Raw genomic sequence first — 19538 nt, forward strand, 5'->3', positions numbered from 1 at the left:
GTGAGTCCGTTCCTCTCTTAGTGCACATTATTGCCAGCTCTGCTGAGTATTGTTTGTTTTCGGGTTTTGCAGTTCGCTTTTGTTTTGTAACAGTTTCAACGTGTATCCTTGTTTGCAACTGCTCAGTAAAAGCCTGTTCACTTTATCCCGTCGTCTCAGCTTCTTCTCTCTCTGCTCGTGTTCTTGCATTTGGGGTCTCCTCTCCTATCCCACACCGAAACCCTCTCAGCACTATAGAAACCTGCTCTAAGGTGACTGGAGAGAACGAGTCTAGCAGCGTGAGAGGAGGAGAGACAGTGGTAGGAAGGCTGGCAGAAAGGGATGAGGGCCAGATGCCTGCTCTAACACCACTGACCTTATCCACAAAATAATTCAAAAAGTTATTACAGTCAGTATAAGAATATACAGGTACACATGGAGGCACAGGAGCAACAATAGTGTTGATTGTTTCAAACAAAACCCTTGAGTTTCCCTTGTTGGATGATATTAGATTAGCAAAATATGCAGTTCTTGCATCCCTTATCATGTCATTAAACTGGATCAAAAGCTCTTTGAGATGTAACCTGTGGACTTCAAGCTTGGAGGCTTTCCATAAACGCTCTGTCTTTCTACACTGACGTCTAAAACTGCGGATAGACTCATTGAACCAGGGAGTAGAATTGGTACGGGAGGCAGGTCTGGATTTAAAAGGAGAAACTATGTCCAAAATAGTGGAACATTGGTCATGAAAAGACTGCACAATTAAAAAAAGGGTGAATCAACGTTGAAATAGGGTTCGGCAGAAATATTGAATCTATGTTGAAGCCTGACATCTAAATTATACAGATCGTTGTCTATGACTTACACGTTGAATCAACGTTAGGTGTCAACCATAGCTGATACTATATCAATGTTGATTCAACCATCATCTAAATGGTAATCTACATGCACATTTTAGTTGATTTTATATTGAATCAATGTTAGACATCAATGTTTATTCAACCATAATCTAAATGGTAATCTACATGCACATTTTAGTTGATTTTATATTGAATCAATGTTAGACATCAATGTTTATTCAACCATAATCTAAATGGTACTCTACTTGTACATTTGTAACTTGTACATCTACTTGTAACTTGTAAAGTTAAGGAATCAATACTGATTAATGTACATTTTACATTAAAATATTGCTGCTGATATGTATACATCATAACATTACATGTTTTTTTCCTGCTGTTAAACACACTATTGTTAAATAAATAATAATAAAATTCTTATATGACCATATTTCCAAAAATGTGTGAACAAAAATGACAACATGGCTTTAATATGAAAATTTATTTTTTTCTAGGGTATCATAACTTCCAGTGACCAAAACTTTTTACAAAATAAAAATAACAGACCTTATAACAGGCTTTCATTAACAATACATATATAGCCACTGCCAGAATAGTGACACACATATTGTGTGTGGTGAGCACACGCATTCATGCACAACGAAGACAAGATTGCGTTGTCTCAATCATTTTAACTATAAATTTATGAGCTCAAAGTATGAGCTCACTACTGACTGAAATGTCCAACAAAAAGCATCAATTGTCAAATAATATTGATCACATTAACTAGACTAGATGTTTGAGGAAATTAGAAAGGGAACAACAACTTAACCCTTGTGTCTGATCAGATTCGTATTTGTTTGATAACTTTGCAGTGATGAGCCAACATAATATGTGGCATAATCTTTTAATTATCTTGTATTTTTTTTTTTACTCTTCATAAATTGTTTATTCCACTTCAGCCCGATCATAACCACCACATATTCTTTTTTTTGTCATATTTAACAACTCTTTTCAGAAAAGTGGGAGTATTTCATTACAAAAATAATATAAAAAATGGTTATGATCAGGGCTGAAGTTGAATAAAATATTTATGGAAAAGAAAGTGGGAAATTATTTCAACATAATCTTTTTATGGAGTTTTTCAATTTAGTCCCCTAATAAGAGTATAATACTTTAGTTTTCAGACACAAGGGTTAAATAACAATGGCATAGGATTTGAATTTAAACACAGTGGAGCTTAGATGATCTACAGTTGTCCACGACTTATCCTCCAAGGCATCTGCTATATAATAATCTTCAGATTTACTTAAGTGTTATTAGTAGGTTACAGCAGTAAGCATTAGTTTGCTCAGTCAATTATGGCCAATTCGTTTTATATTGTTTAATACAGTTAAATAAATAGATAAATGAAAAGCAATTTTTTTTGGATTCCCCCCCCCCCCCCCACTGTACCGAAAATAATACCGAACCGTGTCTTCAAAACCGAGGTACGTACCCAACCGTGGATTTTGTGTACCGTTACACCCCTAATGTTTCTATAACTCTCTCCCATATAACTCTCTCCCATACCCTTAACACCAACCGCTGAAGTGCCCTTGAGCAAGGCACTAAACCCCCAACTGCTCCAGTGGAGTTGCTCAGTGGCCAACAGTGTCAGACTGTGGTTGTACTGGGGCCTAACAAAATTAATAGTTGGTTTCAGGTTGGTTGTCAGTTTGGCCATGGGTAGGTAGGGAATTTATTTTATTTTTTTTTTTTTTTTATTCTTTCCCACGGCGACTATGGATAGGGAATTTCTTTATTTAATTAAAATGTTCACAACAACATGGATGCATGTACTCTGCCAGCATGTTTAATATCCATAATACTAAATGTTTGACTAAGATTTCTATGAAACTTTATTAAAAATTTTTTTTTTTTTTTTTTTTTTTTTTTTTATATAATTTTTTCTAAAAACTCATAAAATATATTGGGTTGCACCTAAATCGGCAGGGTCGGTCGGCAACCTGAAACCAACTATTAATTTTGTTAGGCCTGGGCAGCTCCCAGGTGTGAATGGAACTCTGTGAATGTGAAGCAGGGCGTAGCTGAAAAAGAGCATCTGTGCTCAGCGAACCTACCCTGGGTAAATAAATGTTAAAATAAAAAATAAAAAAAATAAACACTGCAAGGACAGGCTGAAGCAGCATAAGTCATTCAAGTAGATGCCGTCCATGGAAGAACAGTGTCCAGGGTAATTCCTTGTACTGTATGAACCAGGGAAACAGTGTGTGCTGTGCTGTGCTGGGGTACCCTAAGTTTGACTCTGGTTCGCTTGACAATTAAGTTTGGGTCACTTCGGTTCAAAGAACAGGCTGAAGCAGCATAAGTCATTCAAGTAGATGCCGTCCATGGAAGAACAGTGTCCATGGAGGGTAATTCCTTGTACTGTATGAACCAGGGAAACAGTGTGTGCTGTGCTGTGCTGGGGTACCCTAAGTTTGACTCTGGTTCGCTTGACTTAAGTTTGGGTCACTTCGGTTCCTTGAGATGCCTCCCTCCCGGTCTGGCGCATAACGAAGCCACTTCTTGACAGTTTCGCTGTAGTCCTGGTCGGTCAGCTTGGGGTCAAACTGTCGAGCAGCAGCTGATAGACACAAAAATAAAAAAGTGAGGAAGAGAGGTGGGTGAGATGATGTACGATGATAAGAGCACCCCTCACTTCACACGAGTGCGATTTTTTTTAATCACTCAATTACTCACTCTGTAGGTCTACAGTAACAAGCTACAGTCAGCATCCAGTTAGACTGGACAGGAAAGAGAATTAAGCAATCGCCTAGCCTGACACCATCTAGGCAATACAATGTGTATCCATGCACTTCTAGATCTATCACAGTGTTTAGAGGGTCTATCACACCCTCTAAACACTGCTAGACCCTCTAAACACTGTGACAGACCCTCTAAACACTGATAGACCCTCTAAAGACTGTGATAGACCCGACAAACACTGTGATAGACCCTCTAAACACTGTGATAGACCCTCTAAACACTGATAGACCCTCAAAACACTGTGATAGACCCGACAAACACTGTGATAGATCTATCACAGTGTTTAGAGGGTCTGTCACAGTGTTTAGAGGGTCTATCAGTGTTTAGAGGGTCTGTCAGTGTTTAGAGGGTCTATCACAGTCTTTAGAGGGTCTATCAGTGTTTAGAGGGTCTATCACAGTGTTTAGAGGGTCTGTCACAGTGTTTAGAGGGTCTGATACAGTGTTTAGAGGGTCTGTCACAGTGTTTAGAGGGTCTATCAGTGTTTAGAGGGTGTGATAGACCCTCTAAACACTGTGATAGACCCTCTAAACACTGTGACAGACCCTCTAAACACTGATAGACCCTCTAAAGACTGTGATAGACCCGACAAACACTGTGATAGACCCTCTAAACACTGTGATAGACCCTCTAAACACTGATAGACCCTCAAAACACTGTGATAGACCCGACAAACACTGTGATAGATCTATCACAGTGTTTAGAGGGTCTATCACAGTGTTTGTCGGGTTTATCTCAGTGTTTGTCGGGTCTATCACAGTGTTTAGAGGGTCTGTCACAGTGTTTAGAGGGTCTATCAGTGTTTAGAGGGTCTATCACAGTGTTTAGAGGGTCTGTCACAGTGTTTAGAGGGTCTGATACAGTGTTTAGAGGGTCTGATACAGTGTTTAGAGGGTCTATCAGTGTTTAGAGGGTGTGATAGACCCTCTAAACACTGTGATAGACCCTCTAAACACTGATAGACCCTCTAAACACTGTGATAGACCCTCTAAACACTGTGACAGACCCTCTAAACACTGATAGACCCTCTAAAGACTGTGATAGACCCGACAAACACTGTGATAGACCCTCTAAACACTGTGATAGACCCTCTAAACACTGATAGACCCTCAAAACACTGTGATAGACCCGACAAACACTGTGATAGATCTATCACAGTGTTTAGAGGGTCTATCACAGTGTTTAGAGGGTCTATCACAGTGTTTGTCGGGTCTATCACAGTGTGTGTCGGGTCTATCACAGTGTTTAGAGGGTCTGTCACAGTGTTTAGAGGGTCTGTCACAGTGTTTAGAGGGTCTGTTACAGTGTTTAGAGGGTCTGTCACAGTGTTTAGAGGGTCTATCACAGTGTTTAGAGGGTCTATCACAGTGTTTAGAGGGTCTATCATAGTGTTTAGAGGGTCTATCAGTGTTTAGAGGGTCTGTCACAGTGTTTAGAGGGTCTGTCCCAGTGTTTAGAGGGTCTATCAGTGTTTAGAGGGTGTGATAGACCCTCTAAACACTGTAATAGACCGTACAAACACTGTGATAGACCCTACAAACACTGTGATAGACCCTCTAAACACTGATAGACCCTCTAAACACTGTGATAGACCCTCTAAACACTGTGATAGATCTATCACAGTGTTTACAGTGTTTGTCGGGTCTATCACAGTGTTTAGAGGGTCTATCACAGTGTTTGTAGGGTTTGTAATCACTCGTTTAGCATTTCAAATATTTTAATATTTAAATAAATAAAACTTACATCAACTCCGAGCAGCAGTTTCTCCGTAGGCTCCTTGAAGTACACCATAAGGAGTGTTCTTCGAAGCCTCTGGATCATATCTGGCCAGAACTTCCCTGATCTCCGGGTTGTCCAGTTTCTGGCAGAACTGCAGGATGGTCCGTCCTCTCTGACCCAGGGCATCTTGGATCTTTTGAAGGGCATCGGTGTCTGTCAGGAGGCCAAAGTGGGAGAAACAATTAGATCTGAAATTAGTTTCAAAACGGTTGCACTGTGGGGAAAATTTAAAAGTACAGTAGATTACAGTAGATTATTATCTGTTCTTATGCATGCCTGGTGATACTAAATCCAAATTGAACTCAGGCATTTGAAAGATAATATATATATAAATGTGCGAATTGGCTATAATAAGGTCATTTATAAGCATCATATTCTATAATAATATTTCAAATTGCATTGGTCCGGATGGGAGAATTCAGTACTGCTATCTACAGAACCTTCGGTTTAATCATCTTCCCTTTATTAATTTCCTTCGATTTTTTTTTACACATGACCTCAAGAGGGGACTGAACGAGATCAGTGGCAGTTTTTAATGTTTGGTCATTATTAGCATGGTGTTATTCACTGTCAAAGATGCAAAGAAACATCATAATTCATATTCTCATTTGTTTCATCACAATTTAAGCAAGCCTAGTAATAGACACAATATTTCTGACAATGTGAATACATTCCCTGAGGTCCATAGATGTCCCTAGATACCAATAATATGCAAATGGACCTTTCGATTTTGATTACTATTATTGTGAAATAATAATTAAATGTGAAATATTGCTATGTTATTGTGAGATTACAAAATCTGATGTGATATTACAGAGGATTTTGATTACAGTATTTTATTGTGAAATAATAATTAAATTATGTGAAATCAAAGGATACTGTATGAATGTCACTGTAATATGACACTCATAGCAGAATTAGTTATCAATAACCTACCTGTATAAATGTTAAAAGTTGTTGCAAATATTTTTTTCCCCTCATAAATATACCACTATATACATTAATTTCTTATATTAGTTTTAAAATGACCATTTAACAGTTTAACAGTGCTCTGAAAATGCTCTGAGAACATGCGGTCATCAAGTCAAGTCAAGTCAAGTCAAGAGTTTTAATTGTCACGGCATACAGGTATACAATGAAATGCGGGTGGTCTTGCCCGCAACGATGTGCAATACAGTGGTACATATAATAGAATCAAAAGAAGAAACAACATTGTGCAGTAACAGATAGCAGGTAACATGGAGTGACATCTCGGTATCTGTACATAGTTATTTACAGCGCATGTGTGACATGCTAGTTAGCTTTGGTAGTGCAATACACTGTTCCTGTTATTCTAATTTAAAGTGTCCTTTCCTTTGGCCATAAGTGTGCGTGTGTGCGACATGAGTGTGTGCCCGCTCATGTTAAAGTGTTAAGTGGCTGCTCGTGTGTGAGCGTGCACAGTGTGCGTGTCGTGTGTGTGTTCATGTGTGCTTGTGTGTGGACAGTTCAATGTTCTGAGCACTCAATGTACATTGTTCATGGCTCTGATGGCCTGGGGGAAGAAGCTGAGCCTAAGCCGCTCTGTCCTAGTAGCTAGGATTTGCAGGCGTCTGCCTGACCTCAGCAGCTGAAACAGGCTGTTATTGGGGTGGTGAGGGTCTTTCATTATCCTGCAGGCTCTGGATTTGCACCTCTTGTTGTATAGAACCTGCAGGGGGGGTAGTGCAATACCCGTGGTACGCTCGGCTGAGCGCACCACTTTCTGTAGGGCCTTCTTGTCCTGTGCCGTGCTGTTTCCATACCAGGCAGTGATGTTTCCGGTCAGGATGCTCTCTACAGCTCCTGAGTAGAAGGACTGGAGTATCTTCCCCGATACTCTGGATGGATACTCTGAACATCATTCACTGTTTTAAGCACAAACACATTAGGGAGGGAGGGAGAGAGACAGGCCCGGCCTGTATGCCTGCACCCTGCCATGTTGTTGGTTTACCATGACTTTTTAGCAAGCAAGGTAGCAGCAATGCTAAGCTAACTGATTGTGCCAGTGTATCCTGTTAAAGAATACATCATAAGCCACATTTTGAAACGTTACTGACGTTAGCCTACATAAAATGTATAACAGTATATACAACAGGTGGATATCACTAAACACCAAAATCAAGAAACATTCATCATAGCTAACTGCTAACGCTACTAGCTAAATTAGCTTCAGCTAGCAGGCATGAATAACGGTTAATATAATATTCTCTACCATGTAAAAACGAACACGGCACTACTCCGCTGGTGTTTTGCAATCGAAAGCATACATACAACATACAACATACAACATACTCCCATAATCTAATCATCATACATTTCACATCTCTTCCCCTTGTTACACAAATATACAATATCAATATACAAATACAAACATTTGAACACAATGCCAAATATTTCCTCACCCGTTATCCATCCCCAGAGCGAATGAAAAGAAAAAACAGCGATCCGCGTTGTAACGCGCATGCGCAGAAGCGCAAACGCACAGCAACCGATGTACACCGCGACAACGTACAACTATTATCACAAAACACTCAGTTTCGTCCTAATACAATGCCACGACATCCACCGCGTCCTCTAATACTTCCTAACCATCATTTTCAAAACTCTAATCATAACACATGTTGCCCGCAAACTCACAAAACAGTCGCACGCAAGCTAACAGCCTAGCCAGCCTCATGCTCCCCTTCCTAGGTCCCACAATATGACGTCATCAACCCGCGACTGCTTCTCCATAACAACATCGTCTTACACTTATTAACGCATTAAATATAACCATTAATACGGCCACAATCACACCAACGAACCACTCGACTCGCTTCTTAACAACAATATCTTCCACAGTGTTTCGTCAAATCTCTCACCTCGCCGCCTTAACGTCCCTAGATTTACCGCGGCTCTTCCACAGAGCTAAGCTAGTTAGCCCCAACTCCCAATATGACTCCAGTGCTTGCACATTGTATCTACCGCTTGTTACATTACTTCTTTCAATAGTTTCGCCGCACTCATTTTCACCGCGCTTAAGAGCGTTAGCCTACATAAAATGTATAACAGTATATACAACAGGTGGATATCACTAAACACCAAAATCAAGAAACATTCATCATAGCTAACTGCTAACGCTACTAGCTAAATTAGCTTCAGCTAGCAGGCATGAATAACGGTTAATATAATATTCTCTACCATGTAAAAACGAACACGGCACTACTCCGCTGGCGTTTGCAATCGAAAGCATACATACAACATACAACATACAACATAATCGACATTATTGCCATGCAGTACTCACCATGCAGAGAGACATGAGGTAGCAGCCAGGAAGCTGCCGCACAGGTGCATTCTGGGAGGCGGGGCAGCACAAGTGCAGTGCAGTCTGGGTGATGAGACAATGACGACAGCATACGTTGAGCAGCATACGTTGATTCAACATTTATTAGATCTTGGCATTTCAATCATTAAAATGCAACCACAAAACAATATTGATTCAATGACATGTTTTCAACATTAGTCAATTGCTTCATCGGTTAATGGGTGATTCACCATCAATCGTCGACCTTAACCAAAAATCAAGCATTTTGACCATAAATCAACATTGAATTAACACCTTTTGCTATCTGGGAAGGGACTCTAACTCATTGCAATTGGACAGAACATCAGAGTCAAATAATGTTGAAAATGAGTTTTGCTTAATTATACGTCTGTGCGTCATCTGGTTATGAGGGAGCACATCAGAGTTAAAACAAACATCAAAAAGTATACACTTAGGTCGATTTCACACAGGGGCTGTTTGGTCCGGACTTTCGGACCAGAATTCGATAGTCCGGTTTTTCGGGTTTGTGTGAATGCGCGTCGAACTCGGTTCGCGGACGAAACACGCGAACTCTGGTCCGCCTGAAAACGTAGGTCTCGGTTCGCTTCATCCGACCAAACGCGAACCAAATATAGGAAGTGATTATTATTACCACTGCTCGCAGCACTCACTGCAAAACAAGCACACTGCATCTATCTCTCTATCTCTCTATCTCTCTATCTATCTATCTATCTATCTATCTATCTATCTATCTATCTATCTATCTATCTATCTATCTATCTATCTATCTATCTATATATCTATATATCTAACTGTGCATCTTGGGAAGAAGGAAGAAAAAACAAGGCTTATTATTATTACCGAGGCGCACAGCATTGGATCAATGGATCAATGCCACGTCAATACTCGCCTCCGCTGATCTGGAGGGCTCGCAGTCCACACACAGACACACACACGCGCGCGCGCACACACGGGCTCGCAGCCACACACACATTTCCACTGTCCAATAGACGAGCGCCCTTTTCGACCGTGTGACATTGTTCAGATAGTTCGGTGCGCCTGACAGATTGCTATGTGAACGCAGGCGAACCAAATGAAGAATGCAACAATGTTGCAACTTCACCACCAGAACCGCACCGAGTCCACCAAAACTATATGTGAAAGCGACCTGGTCACTCAGATGGAAATCTGGAGGTTGACATTCTTAATGTTTAACCCATGTGAGAAAACTAAATCTAAAGTATGCCCAACTACACGAGTAGGAACCGAAATATGCTTAACAAAATGAAAAGAGTCAGTAATCGCGAGAAAATCTGATGCAGCCTTTGATGTGATGTCATCAACATGACAATTTTAATCACCGGTGACCAGCACGTTGTCCAGCTTAATCACGGATGTGAGTAACTCAGTTAAAAAAGACTAGTGGAGCCAGGAGGGCGATAAATTAAAATACAATAAAATGGATGCGCTCTGCCAACTATGGTGATTTGTAGTTCAAAGGATTGAAAGGGCTCAGAGTTCACTGTCCGACATGCAATACAAGTTTTATGGACCAACGCAAGGCCACCACCACGACCAGATAGCCGTGGAGTGTTAATGGAGCTACAGTTCCGCGGACAGAGTTCATTGAGATGGGTCTGTTCCAGATCTCTTTGCCAAGTCTCTACAAGAAATAGACAGCTTAACTCTTAACTCCCGGACAAAAAGGTAATTTATAATAAAAGACTTGTTGGTTATGGATCGAGGATTGAGGAGGGCCATTTTAATAGTGGAGCTATTCTCTGGGTTAGCTGGAGTACCTATGGATAGTGCGCGCAGGTGACCCCCTCTACATCGCCTGCCCACCGGCAGTTTACTTGGCCTGTAGGCGGGGAGGAGAGGGCACAATGATAATTAATGTACATCAAATTGTCTCTTTGAAATGTATGTAGGCCTACAGGTAGCCGTGTAATAGGCTCTTCGTAAGTTACAGCTTGGAGGGGCTGCACTTGTGACATGTCATGGTGGAGGGAGTGGTGCTGAGAAGACCTATAGTCCTGACATCACTTTGAGGCAGACCTGACATAGCAGTGGAAATTGCTAGCTAGGACTTTGTGATATCCCATGGATTATATATATAGCTGTTTTTCTTTATACATTTCAACATTTGATTGCTGCATTCATTTTCCTATCATTCATTGTGTTCATCATTGTCATCATCACGTCACGTGCTTGGGGCGCTAAATTAATCGCCCTTTAGGCATCATATTTAAAAACGCTGATTGGCTATATTTACGTTGCTAGGTGCATTTATTTTATATTATATGTCATTTTTCAATTGGCTGCGTTGCACACTGACTGGGGCGATGTTTCTAGCGCCCCAGAAGAGAGAGGGGATGAACAGGAAGCACAAACAATGATTTATATAGTATATATTACACGTTATTTTAAACACAAACATACTTAAAATGAGTAATTATTATTATTATTATATTTTATTATTATATTTTTAGTGGTCGAAATCTACTATTATAGAAAAATCCCAAACCACTTTCCACCAGGGGGCACCGCGCCCTCTATCGGTCAGCCGCCACTGGCGAGATGTCTCTATTTTTGAAAAGGCACAGTCTGAGTGGCCTAAACATTTTAGTCCACCAAAGGTATGGTGGGGTATCTCCCAGGCCTTTCTGTGTGGAGTTTGCATGTTCGAACTGTGCTCGCAAGGGTTTCCCTTCCAAATAAGATAAAAACCCAATGGAAAAACAAGCACAACAGATCGCTAACGTTGTTGCGTCCCTGACGAAGATGGACAGGAGCACTTGGATTGGTCCCCGGGCGTGGCCGACTCCGCAGCCCATGTCTGCTCCCGGCTGCCCTTGGGTGCAGAGATACATTTCATCTGCGACTCAATGCATGTGTGTGTGTTCCTGTGTGTCACCCATCTCGCATGTGTGTTAATCTGCATGACAATTAAACTTCTTTAAACTTAAGTGAAAGGGTTAAAAGCCCAATCAATGATCCGAACGTAAACAAAAATGTGTAACCCCACCACCAAAAAGAAGAAATAATAATGGAGACATGTTTAAACTTTATTCTATTTCCATGTCCTCTTGATACGACGACTAACACTAGACAACAGGTAAAATATGAGTTGTTCAATTGTATTTGCTGTATCTTGTGGCTGTAAAAGGTTTGTTTACATTGTAAATGTTACAGTTTTGGATACTGTAGGTAAAAGGCTTATTTTTTCCATCTACAAATCTTCAAGAATGTATGTGGTTATACCCCACATTTTGCAAATCATGAATTGGGCCTTTTAAAATGTCGTACATCCTGGCAATTCGACAGTGTCATGTGGCACATGTATGAATAGGGTAGAATTGAAGGTGACAGATCAGCACCTGAAACCTCAAATCTCTCTCTCTCTCTCTCTCTCTCTCTCTCTCTCTCTCTCTCTCTCTCTCTCTCTCTCTCTCTCTCTCTCTCTCTCTCTCTCTCTCTCTCTCTCTCTCTCTCTCACACTAACTTCTTCTAAGGGGGGCCTACTAGTGTGATAGTGTAATAGTGTGATAGTGTAATAGTGTGATAGTGTGATAGTGTAATAGTGTGTAAATTATAATATTTTGTAATAGTGTTTAATAGTGTAAGAGAGAGAGAGAGAGAGAAGCAATGTGTGGCTGCCGCCTGGTGGAGATTTGCACCTTTCTAGTTTATACTGTGTTGATGATAGGATTCAGTTTTAATGTGTAATTTTGTGTTATTCTATATATAATAAGAACTAGTCTTGTCTTTTTTATTTCAAACTATACACTGTATTGCAAGTCAGAATGATTAAACTCAAACTCAAATGATGCATCCCAAGCTGTGCTGATGGGATGAAAATGATTATGGTTCCTGAACGGTTGAATGGGTTCTGAAAATGAATGGTTACTCTCTTGCCTCTAAGCTGCACTCTTGCTGCTGACGCTGTGGAATCAGTGGACACGCTTTCCTCAGGTTGTAATGTTATGAAAGCAAAGCAGCTTTTTGAAAAGTCTCTGCTGTTCTAGAAGGTTCTACAGTATATAGAACTACTTGAGAACTACTGAAGACCCACTTCTTTCTGCAAACTGTTTTATATGGAACCATTTGTATGCTCAAATGGTTCTTCAAATAGCGATGGTTATATAAAGCACCACGTTGGCCACAAAGAACCTCTAAAGAACCATATTTATCCTATAATGGGCAGTAATGATGTCCACTCTACGCCTGTCTGCCCTGCAGTGTTCTCTGCTGCCTTATAGACCTAATTGTATCTAATGATGTCTCCTATTTGCTACTATATATCTGACTGCACTGTGCAGTCTGCACACCAATACAGTATGTCTATAACAGTAATACCTTAGTTATAATGGCTTGTAATGCCATGGAGCTCTCATCTCTCTTAACGGTAACTCTACTGTCTGTAAAATGCGTTTGATGGTTTGTTTTAGCCTGCCAGGTGCCAGATGGATTACCTGGCTTATGTGGCAGATAGGAGCTCTTGATCTTTGTCTGCAAATACACAATAATGAGGTGACAATGCCTTAGTAGAGAACTAGAGATTATGATGATTGGATATCCACATTTTCAGTGGTACTGGATCATTGTTTGCAGAATTCACACAGCAAGTGAGAGGGCGTGCTGATTGCGTTTCTATCATGCGACGCGACGGGCGTCATACCTGGAGGAATAAACACATGAAGAAGAAGGATAACAGTGTACAGTCAGGATGCATGTTACTGATTTCTGCTCCATTTAAAATGTCTGCTATTTAAGTAATTAAACATAAAAATATTGACGAAAACACGGCTCTCTTGCACCCCCACATCCAGTATGTTAATATTTGCAGCAGCTTATGATTTGTGACTCTCTAAAAAGTTCCACCTCAATACACACAGGGCCCAATCACATGTCGATAACTCACAAACTGTTCAGTGTGACTTTACGACAGCGACAGAATAGCTACTAGCTAGCCAAACATGATCCTTGCCCTGTTTTGGGGAAACATCATATCTGTATTAGTCGTCTAACGGACATCGCCAGCCATGGGGCAGAGCAGTCCATGTAGACTTTGTAGAGGCACCTGAGTAAGCCGGGATCACATGGATGGGGTTTGTCACATAGAGACACAGAAAGAGTAGACAATCCCAATATTAAAGTGTTTGAAAGTCAGGTTGGTATGCTTTACTTCTCTGTGATTCTGAAACTCACCTGACACTATATCAATTGATTGATTCAGTGATTCAGTGATTCAGCAAAGCCTACTCACCTTCTACTCCCAATTAAGTAAAAGAAACAAACACTTGAGGAGTATTTGACATTTGTGGTTGTTTCTGTATTTTTCTCCCTAGTACACACCCACACACACACACACACACACACACACACACACACACACACACACACACACACACACACACACACACACACACACACACACACACACACACACACACACACACACACACACACACACACACACACACACACACACACACACACACACACACACACACACACACACACACACACACACACACACACACACACACACACACACACACACACACACACACACACACACACACACACACACACACACAGTCACAGTATCTGAGGTGTGGCCAGCAATAGCAACCCTCTTCCTATCCCCAACTCCAACCCACACGTCAAGTCAAAACTAAATAATGCTTGTTTGATGCTGTTTGACGGTATTACAGATTCTACTGTTAATTGTTTTATTTTAAGACTTGAATACTGTACATATGGATTCTCATTTGAATGATGATTTGACTATAACCAATTCAATCAATATTGAAAAGAATGACCAGCAAGTCATTCACTAATCATACTCTACTTCAAAGTATTCTCTGATGATCTGTATGCACAGTTTCTAACAATATCTCTCTTTCTTCCTCTGTCTATTTTTCCCTGTCTGTCTGGATCTCTGTCTCTTCCCTTTGTATCTCTCTCTCTCTTTCTTTCTCTCTCTCTCTCTCTCTCTCTCTCTCTCTCTCTCTCTCTCTCTCTCTCTCTCTCTCTCTCTCTCTCTCTCTCTCTCTCTCTCTCTCTCTCTCTCTCTCTCTCTCTCTCTTTCTCTGTCTCTCTCTTTTCTCTCCCTCTCTCCCTCTTTCTCTCTCGCTCATCCACAGCATACATAATTTCACCCCGAAGGTTGGGGAGAAGGACACTCAGAGAGCGATACGTCAGGCATTTGACGTGTGGCAGACAGTCACGCCTCTCACTTTCCAGGTAGACAAATCGAAACGACAAAATTTATCAATACCAAAAACATTAATATTTTCTAGGCTTTTTTTTACATTTTAACATTAGTTGGGGGTCAAGGACAGAATGATCCAACATGCTTCTATGTGCCAGACATTCAGAGAATCAAGCTGCTTTGCTTTGATTTCTGACATGTTATATATATCTCTTGGAATCAGATTTTAATATTGAAGACATTATGACACCAATATAATTGTTTTGCTTGATATCAGTCTGATGTGGTGTTTTATCCTGGTATCAGTCTGATGTGGTGTTTTAGTCTGGTATAAGTCTGATATAGTGTATAATACATTATATATATGTATTTGTTTTTGCATTTAGAAAAATAATTCTAATTATTATTTAGTGTTCACTTTGGGTTTGAGGGGGAGGAAATGTGATTTTTTTTTATTTTAAGATCTGAATCTCTGTCACCCACACCTGGATTGCATCCTGGGTTATTTTGAAAGGCACTTGACGCCAAATCTATGACATGTATTCTTCATTAGGAGGTGGCGTACTCTGACATAAAGAACGAGGGCAAAGAAGCAGACATCATGATCTTCTTCGCCTCTGGTTTCCACGGCGATAGCTCTCCGTTTGATGGTGAAGGGGGCTTCCTGGCACACGCCTACTTCCCTGGCCCCGGGATTGGAGGAGACACACACTTCGACTCAGACGAGCCCTGGACGCTAGGCAATGCCAATCACGATGGTGAGGCACGCTTCGAGTGCTTTTGACCTCTTTACCTCAGGGCTGGATTCAGTCTAGGATGCTTTGTATTGTACCCTAATAATCTTGGCATGTATGCAGATTAATTACTCTACAAGTGATATTACAAGTGACATAACTACTTTGGTACCATTTAACCTCTAGTCTAGAAACCACTTACTATACACCTTGACCTTGACTTCTCAGCTGCTAGCATACATGTCTACATTGATCTCCCATATCAGCCGGTCTCAATGCTCCTGTTAACCTGTTTCCACCTATACGCTGCTACTTGTCTCCTCTTGAATTCAAGGGCCTCCAGGGTTCAGTTCAGTTTTTCTAAAGCTCCCCATCAGCGAACTCATTACTCCATTGACATTTCAAAACCTCCTCTGAAAAGGGTTCACACAGTGATGTATGATTATCTCCACTCCACTTATCGTCACATTTCCAAACTAAATTAGATTAGTTTGTACAGTAAATGCTTCATTTGGCAGAAATGCAATTTTGCTCTGACAAGAAGTGATTCGCTTGCAAGGTGCATTCTTTGTATATCTTTTTTTGAGGTCGCTAGAGGAGGGTTTGAGTGTCTGAGTTGCCAGTTGCTTATAATATAACCAGGCTTTTCTGGGAAGAAGGGCACGGTAAACAAAGCTTAGTGAAGTGAGAGAAGGCATGGAGGGCAAATGCAATTTATCCAGGGTCTTTTTAATACACCATTTGAAATAAGCAACACACTGCAATGGTGTGTGTACGAGTTAAAGGGAAAATCTAAATCCTGAACCATGTGTTACATTGTACGCTTCCAGTGATCTTGGACAGTTACAATATTTATTCATAGCATTTATAAAAATGTATAAAGTGTGCACCTCAAATCCTGTTCCTTGTGGCCCGACACTATTTGAGGCAAATGATTTTCTTTTACAAAGTGTGTGGGAGAAACTGTTCTCATGTGTCTCCCACCACCTAGAGGCTCTGATTTATTTTGTAATGAGGTTACTAATTCCCACCACGCTTTCCACTAAGTGTCAGTAATACGGAACATTCAGTGTCCCAACCACCACTGAATCTCAAATGAGGAAGAAGCAGTGTGGGCTTTTGGGTAGAAAACACATGGAGTTTTCTGAATGGGCCTCTAATGGCGCAGTGGCAGTGGGAACCAAAGATATTAGAGCTTAGATTAGATTAGAGAGTGTGTATTCCGTATAGACACAATACAGCCAACGTGTTCCCACTGCTACTGTGCCAGTAGAGGCACATTCAGAAAGCTCCACCCGTTTTCTACCTAGAAGACAATACTGCTTCTTCCCCAAAGGAACAAGAAAAACCAAGGCACTGGACTTGAAAAATTAACAAATGCCATTTTATTGGCAAGTTCTATGAACAGAACTGATTAAAATATTAGTTCTGATGCGTTTCAGGGTCATGCCTTCTTCAGGGAGTTATAGCCAACTGAACTGAATGGTGAAGCATACTTAAAGGGGGAAAAGGGTAAAACGGGTGTAGTCATTCAGTAATAATCAACCAGCTTCCTCATTTGAGATTCAGTGGTGGTTGTAACACTGGCTTTTCTGCATTACTGCCAATTAGTGGAAATAGTGATGGGGATCTGTAACCTTGTGCCAGGATAAATCAGAGCCTCTGGGTGGCTCTGATGTATCCAGTGTTTCCCCTCTTATAGGCATTAGTGGACACCCTGCCCACCTGGCAGAAGGGGCCAACCACAAATCAGCATTTATGATGTCATCAAGTGACACATTTTGGAGTTGGTCCATCGACGTTGAATTAGTTACCAACTTTATGGGCTCAAAGTATTTTAGTTTGAGCTAAAGTTCCAAATGAGTTGTTTTTAAATGTTACAGCTCTGAAACAGAAAATGTACCCTCCTAATCACCTGCGTTGGGTTCTCACCAGTAGTATGGGAAACACTATTAGATTGAGCTGCACTAGAACCTGGTTTATCCAGACCTCACACTTCTAAGAATATCACTCTACCAAATAGGCGTAGAAAGCTAAAATTTGCAGAAATGCCAAAAAGATATATTCATATTTTTACATTTGTTTTATTCCAAAATTAGGTAGTCACCATTTGAAGAGGTTGACGCACACTGACTGCCTACATGAACCGAAAATTTACAGTGGAATATGTATGAAGTTACTAGATAACTTTAGATCTAACAAAGCTGGTTGGTATAATTAGCCTATTTGTGTTTTTGAAACATAGAGCAGTGAATATCAGGTAACATTAACCTTTCTTTCCTTTTATTCAAAACTGGATTGATAGTGTTTTAGATTTATTTCATTGATTTTGCACTTCGCTCCCCTCTGCCTGAGCGCTGACCAGCATTAGTAATTGGATAAGGCGGGAAAAAATATTAACTTCCTCCATGGCCATTTTTCTCCCCTCTATCTTGGTTTGACAAATGACTCATGCCAGGTTCTCTCTCTTTGAGAAACGAATGTGTTGATGGAAAGAGAGAGCAATCTGGCTGGCGAGATTAACACAGTTGTGACTTTGTGGTGACAGAGTATGACTAAACTCGCCATACTATATTATGGGTTGAATGTGGTTATAGTGCAAAATGAATTGCCATATTAATAGTCACAAATACTCTTTTGTCTTAAAGTACCATAATAATAATAATAATAATTTAGGACCTGCTCCGAGGTCACCATTTGGCACACATGCGAACCATGCATACAATGCGTATCTGCGATTAACCCATCCCGTCGTCCTTCCCCCCCAAGGGCAGCCGGGAGCAGACAGGCGCCACGTGAGCCGCGCCAGGGGACCAATCCAAGTGCTCCTGTCCGTCTTCGTCAAGGACGCCACAGCGTTAGCGATCTTGTTGTTGTGCATGTTTTTCCATTGGGTTTATCTTATCGGGGGGGGAAACCCTTGCGAGCACGGGGAGAACATGCAAACTCCACACAGAAAGGCCTGGGAGATACCCCACCTGGGTAACTGGCATCATGGAAACCTGGTCCCCAAGCGGGATTCGAACCCTGGACCTTCTTGCTGTGAGGCGACAGTGTTAACCACTACACCACCGTGCCGCCCATACCAGTCTAATTTTGACTTATTGCCACTGCCAGAGATTGTCCCTGTCTTTAACAAATTTTTTATGCATTCATTCATTGATTCAAGCCTTTATTTATTCTCGAAAGAAAAGGGCAGTTGAGGTTTCCCTCATTTGCAACACCGTCAAGATTACAGGCATATTACAATAAAATAAATAAAACACAAGTAGAAATAAGGAAAATAAATTGCAGCTTAGACAATTAGACACTGAATGAATAGGACAAAGACACAGATGCAAAAAAACGAAGAAAGAACCAAATAAGATAAGATATAAGATAAGATATCCATAAGATAGTGGGGTATTGATTTTTAGCAAGAGTTCTCTCTGCCAGAGAAGACCAGCCCACTTTATCTTACAGAATGCAGTGATGAATACCATATCTATCACCCATCTATCATCAGAGACAGATAGAAAAACTGCTTCAATTATCCTCTTTCTGCTAATAATTGGGAAGCTGGTTTTGTTCCTGTATAAGAAGTCAACATTGTCTATATGGTATTTTGGTATAATGTAAATTTCTCATCAAGCCAAAATGCCAAGATATTTTGTATGTTGTTACGACCCTGGCTCAAAGGCACGCAACCTATGTGCAAAACCGACACCAAAACTCCCAGCAGGTAACCAATCAGCAGCAATTAGCTAATTAGCAGCCCTCACCTGTATGCCCAGTGACACAGCAGTGATCAGGCAGTGACACAGGAGTGATCAGGCTCATGGTACATAACATATGCTGTAACTCTTTCA

General features: G+C 40.8%; 1 protein-coding gene across 1 annotated transcript in view; it reads left to right on the top strand.

Annotated features, from left to right (window-relative positions):
- The window catches only part of mmp24 (matrix metallopeptidase 24), a gene marked incomplete at both ends in the record, with an annotated part of 493526 nt that overhangs the window by 135855 nt on the left and 338133 nt on the right, over positions 1-19538 (top strand). Inside the window, 3 exon segments of the mRNA XM_084317135.1 lie at positions 14889-14891; positions 14894-14988; positions 15510-15714. Coding sequence (XP_084173261.1) covers positions 14889-14891; positions 14894-14988; positions 15510-15714 — 303 coding nt within the window.

The sequence above is a fragment of the Notolepis coatsorum genome (genome assembly GCF_963971535.1).
Source record: "Notolepis coatsorum genome assembly, chromosome: 6".
Classification (NCBI taxonomy): domain Eukaryota; kingdom Metazoa; phylum Chordata; class Actinopteri; order Aulopiformes; family Paralepididae; genus Notolepis; species Notolepis coatsorum.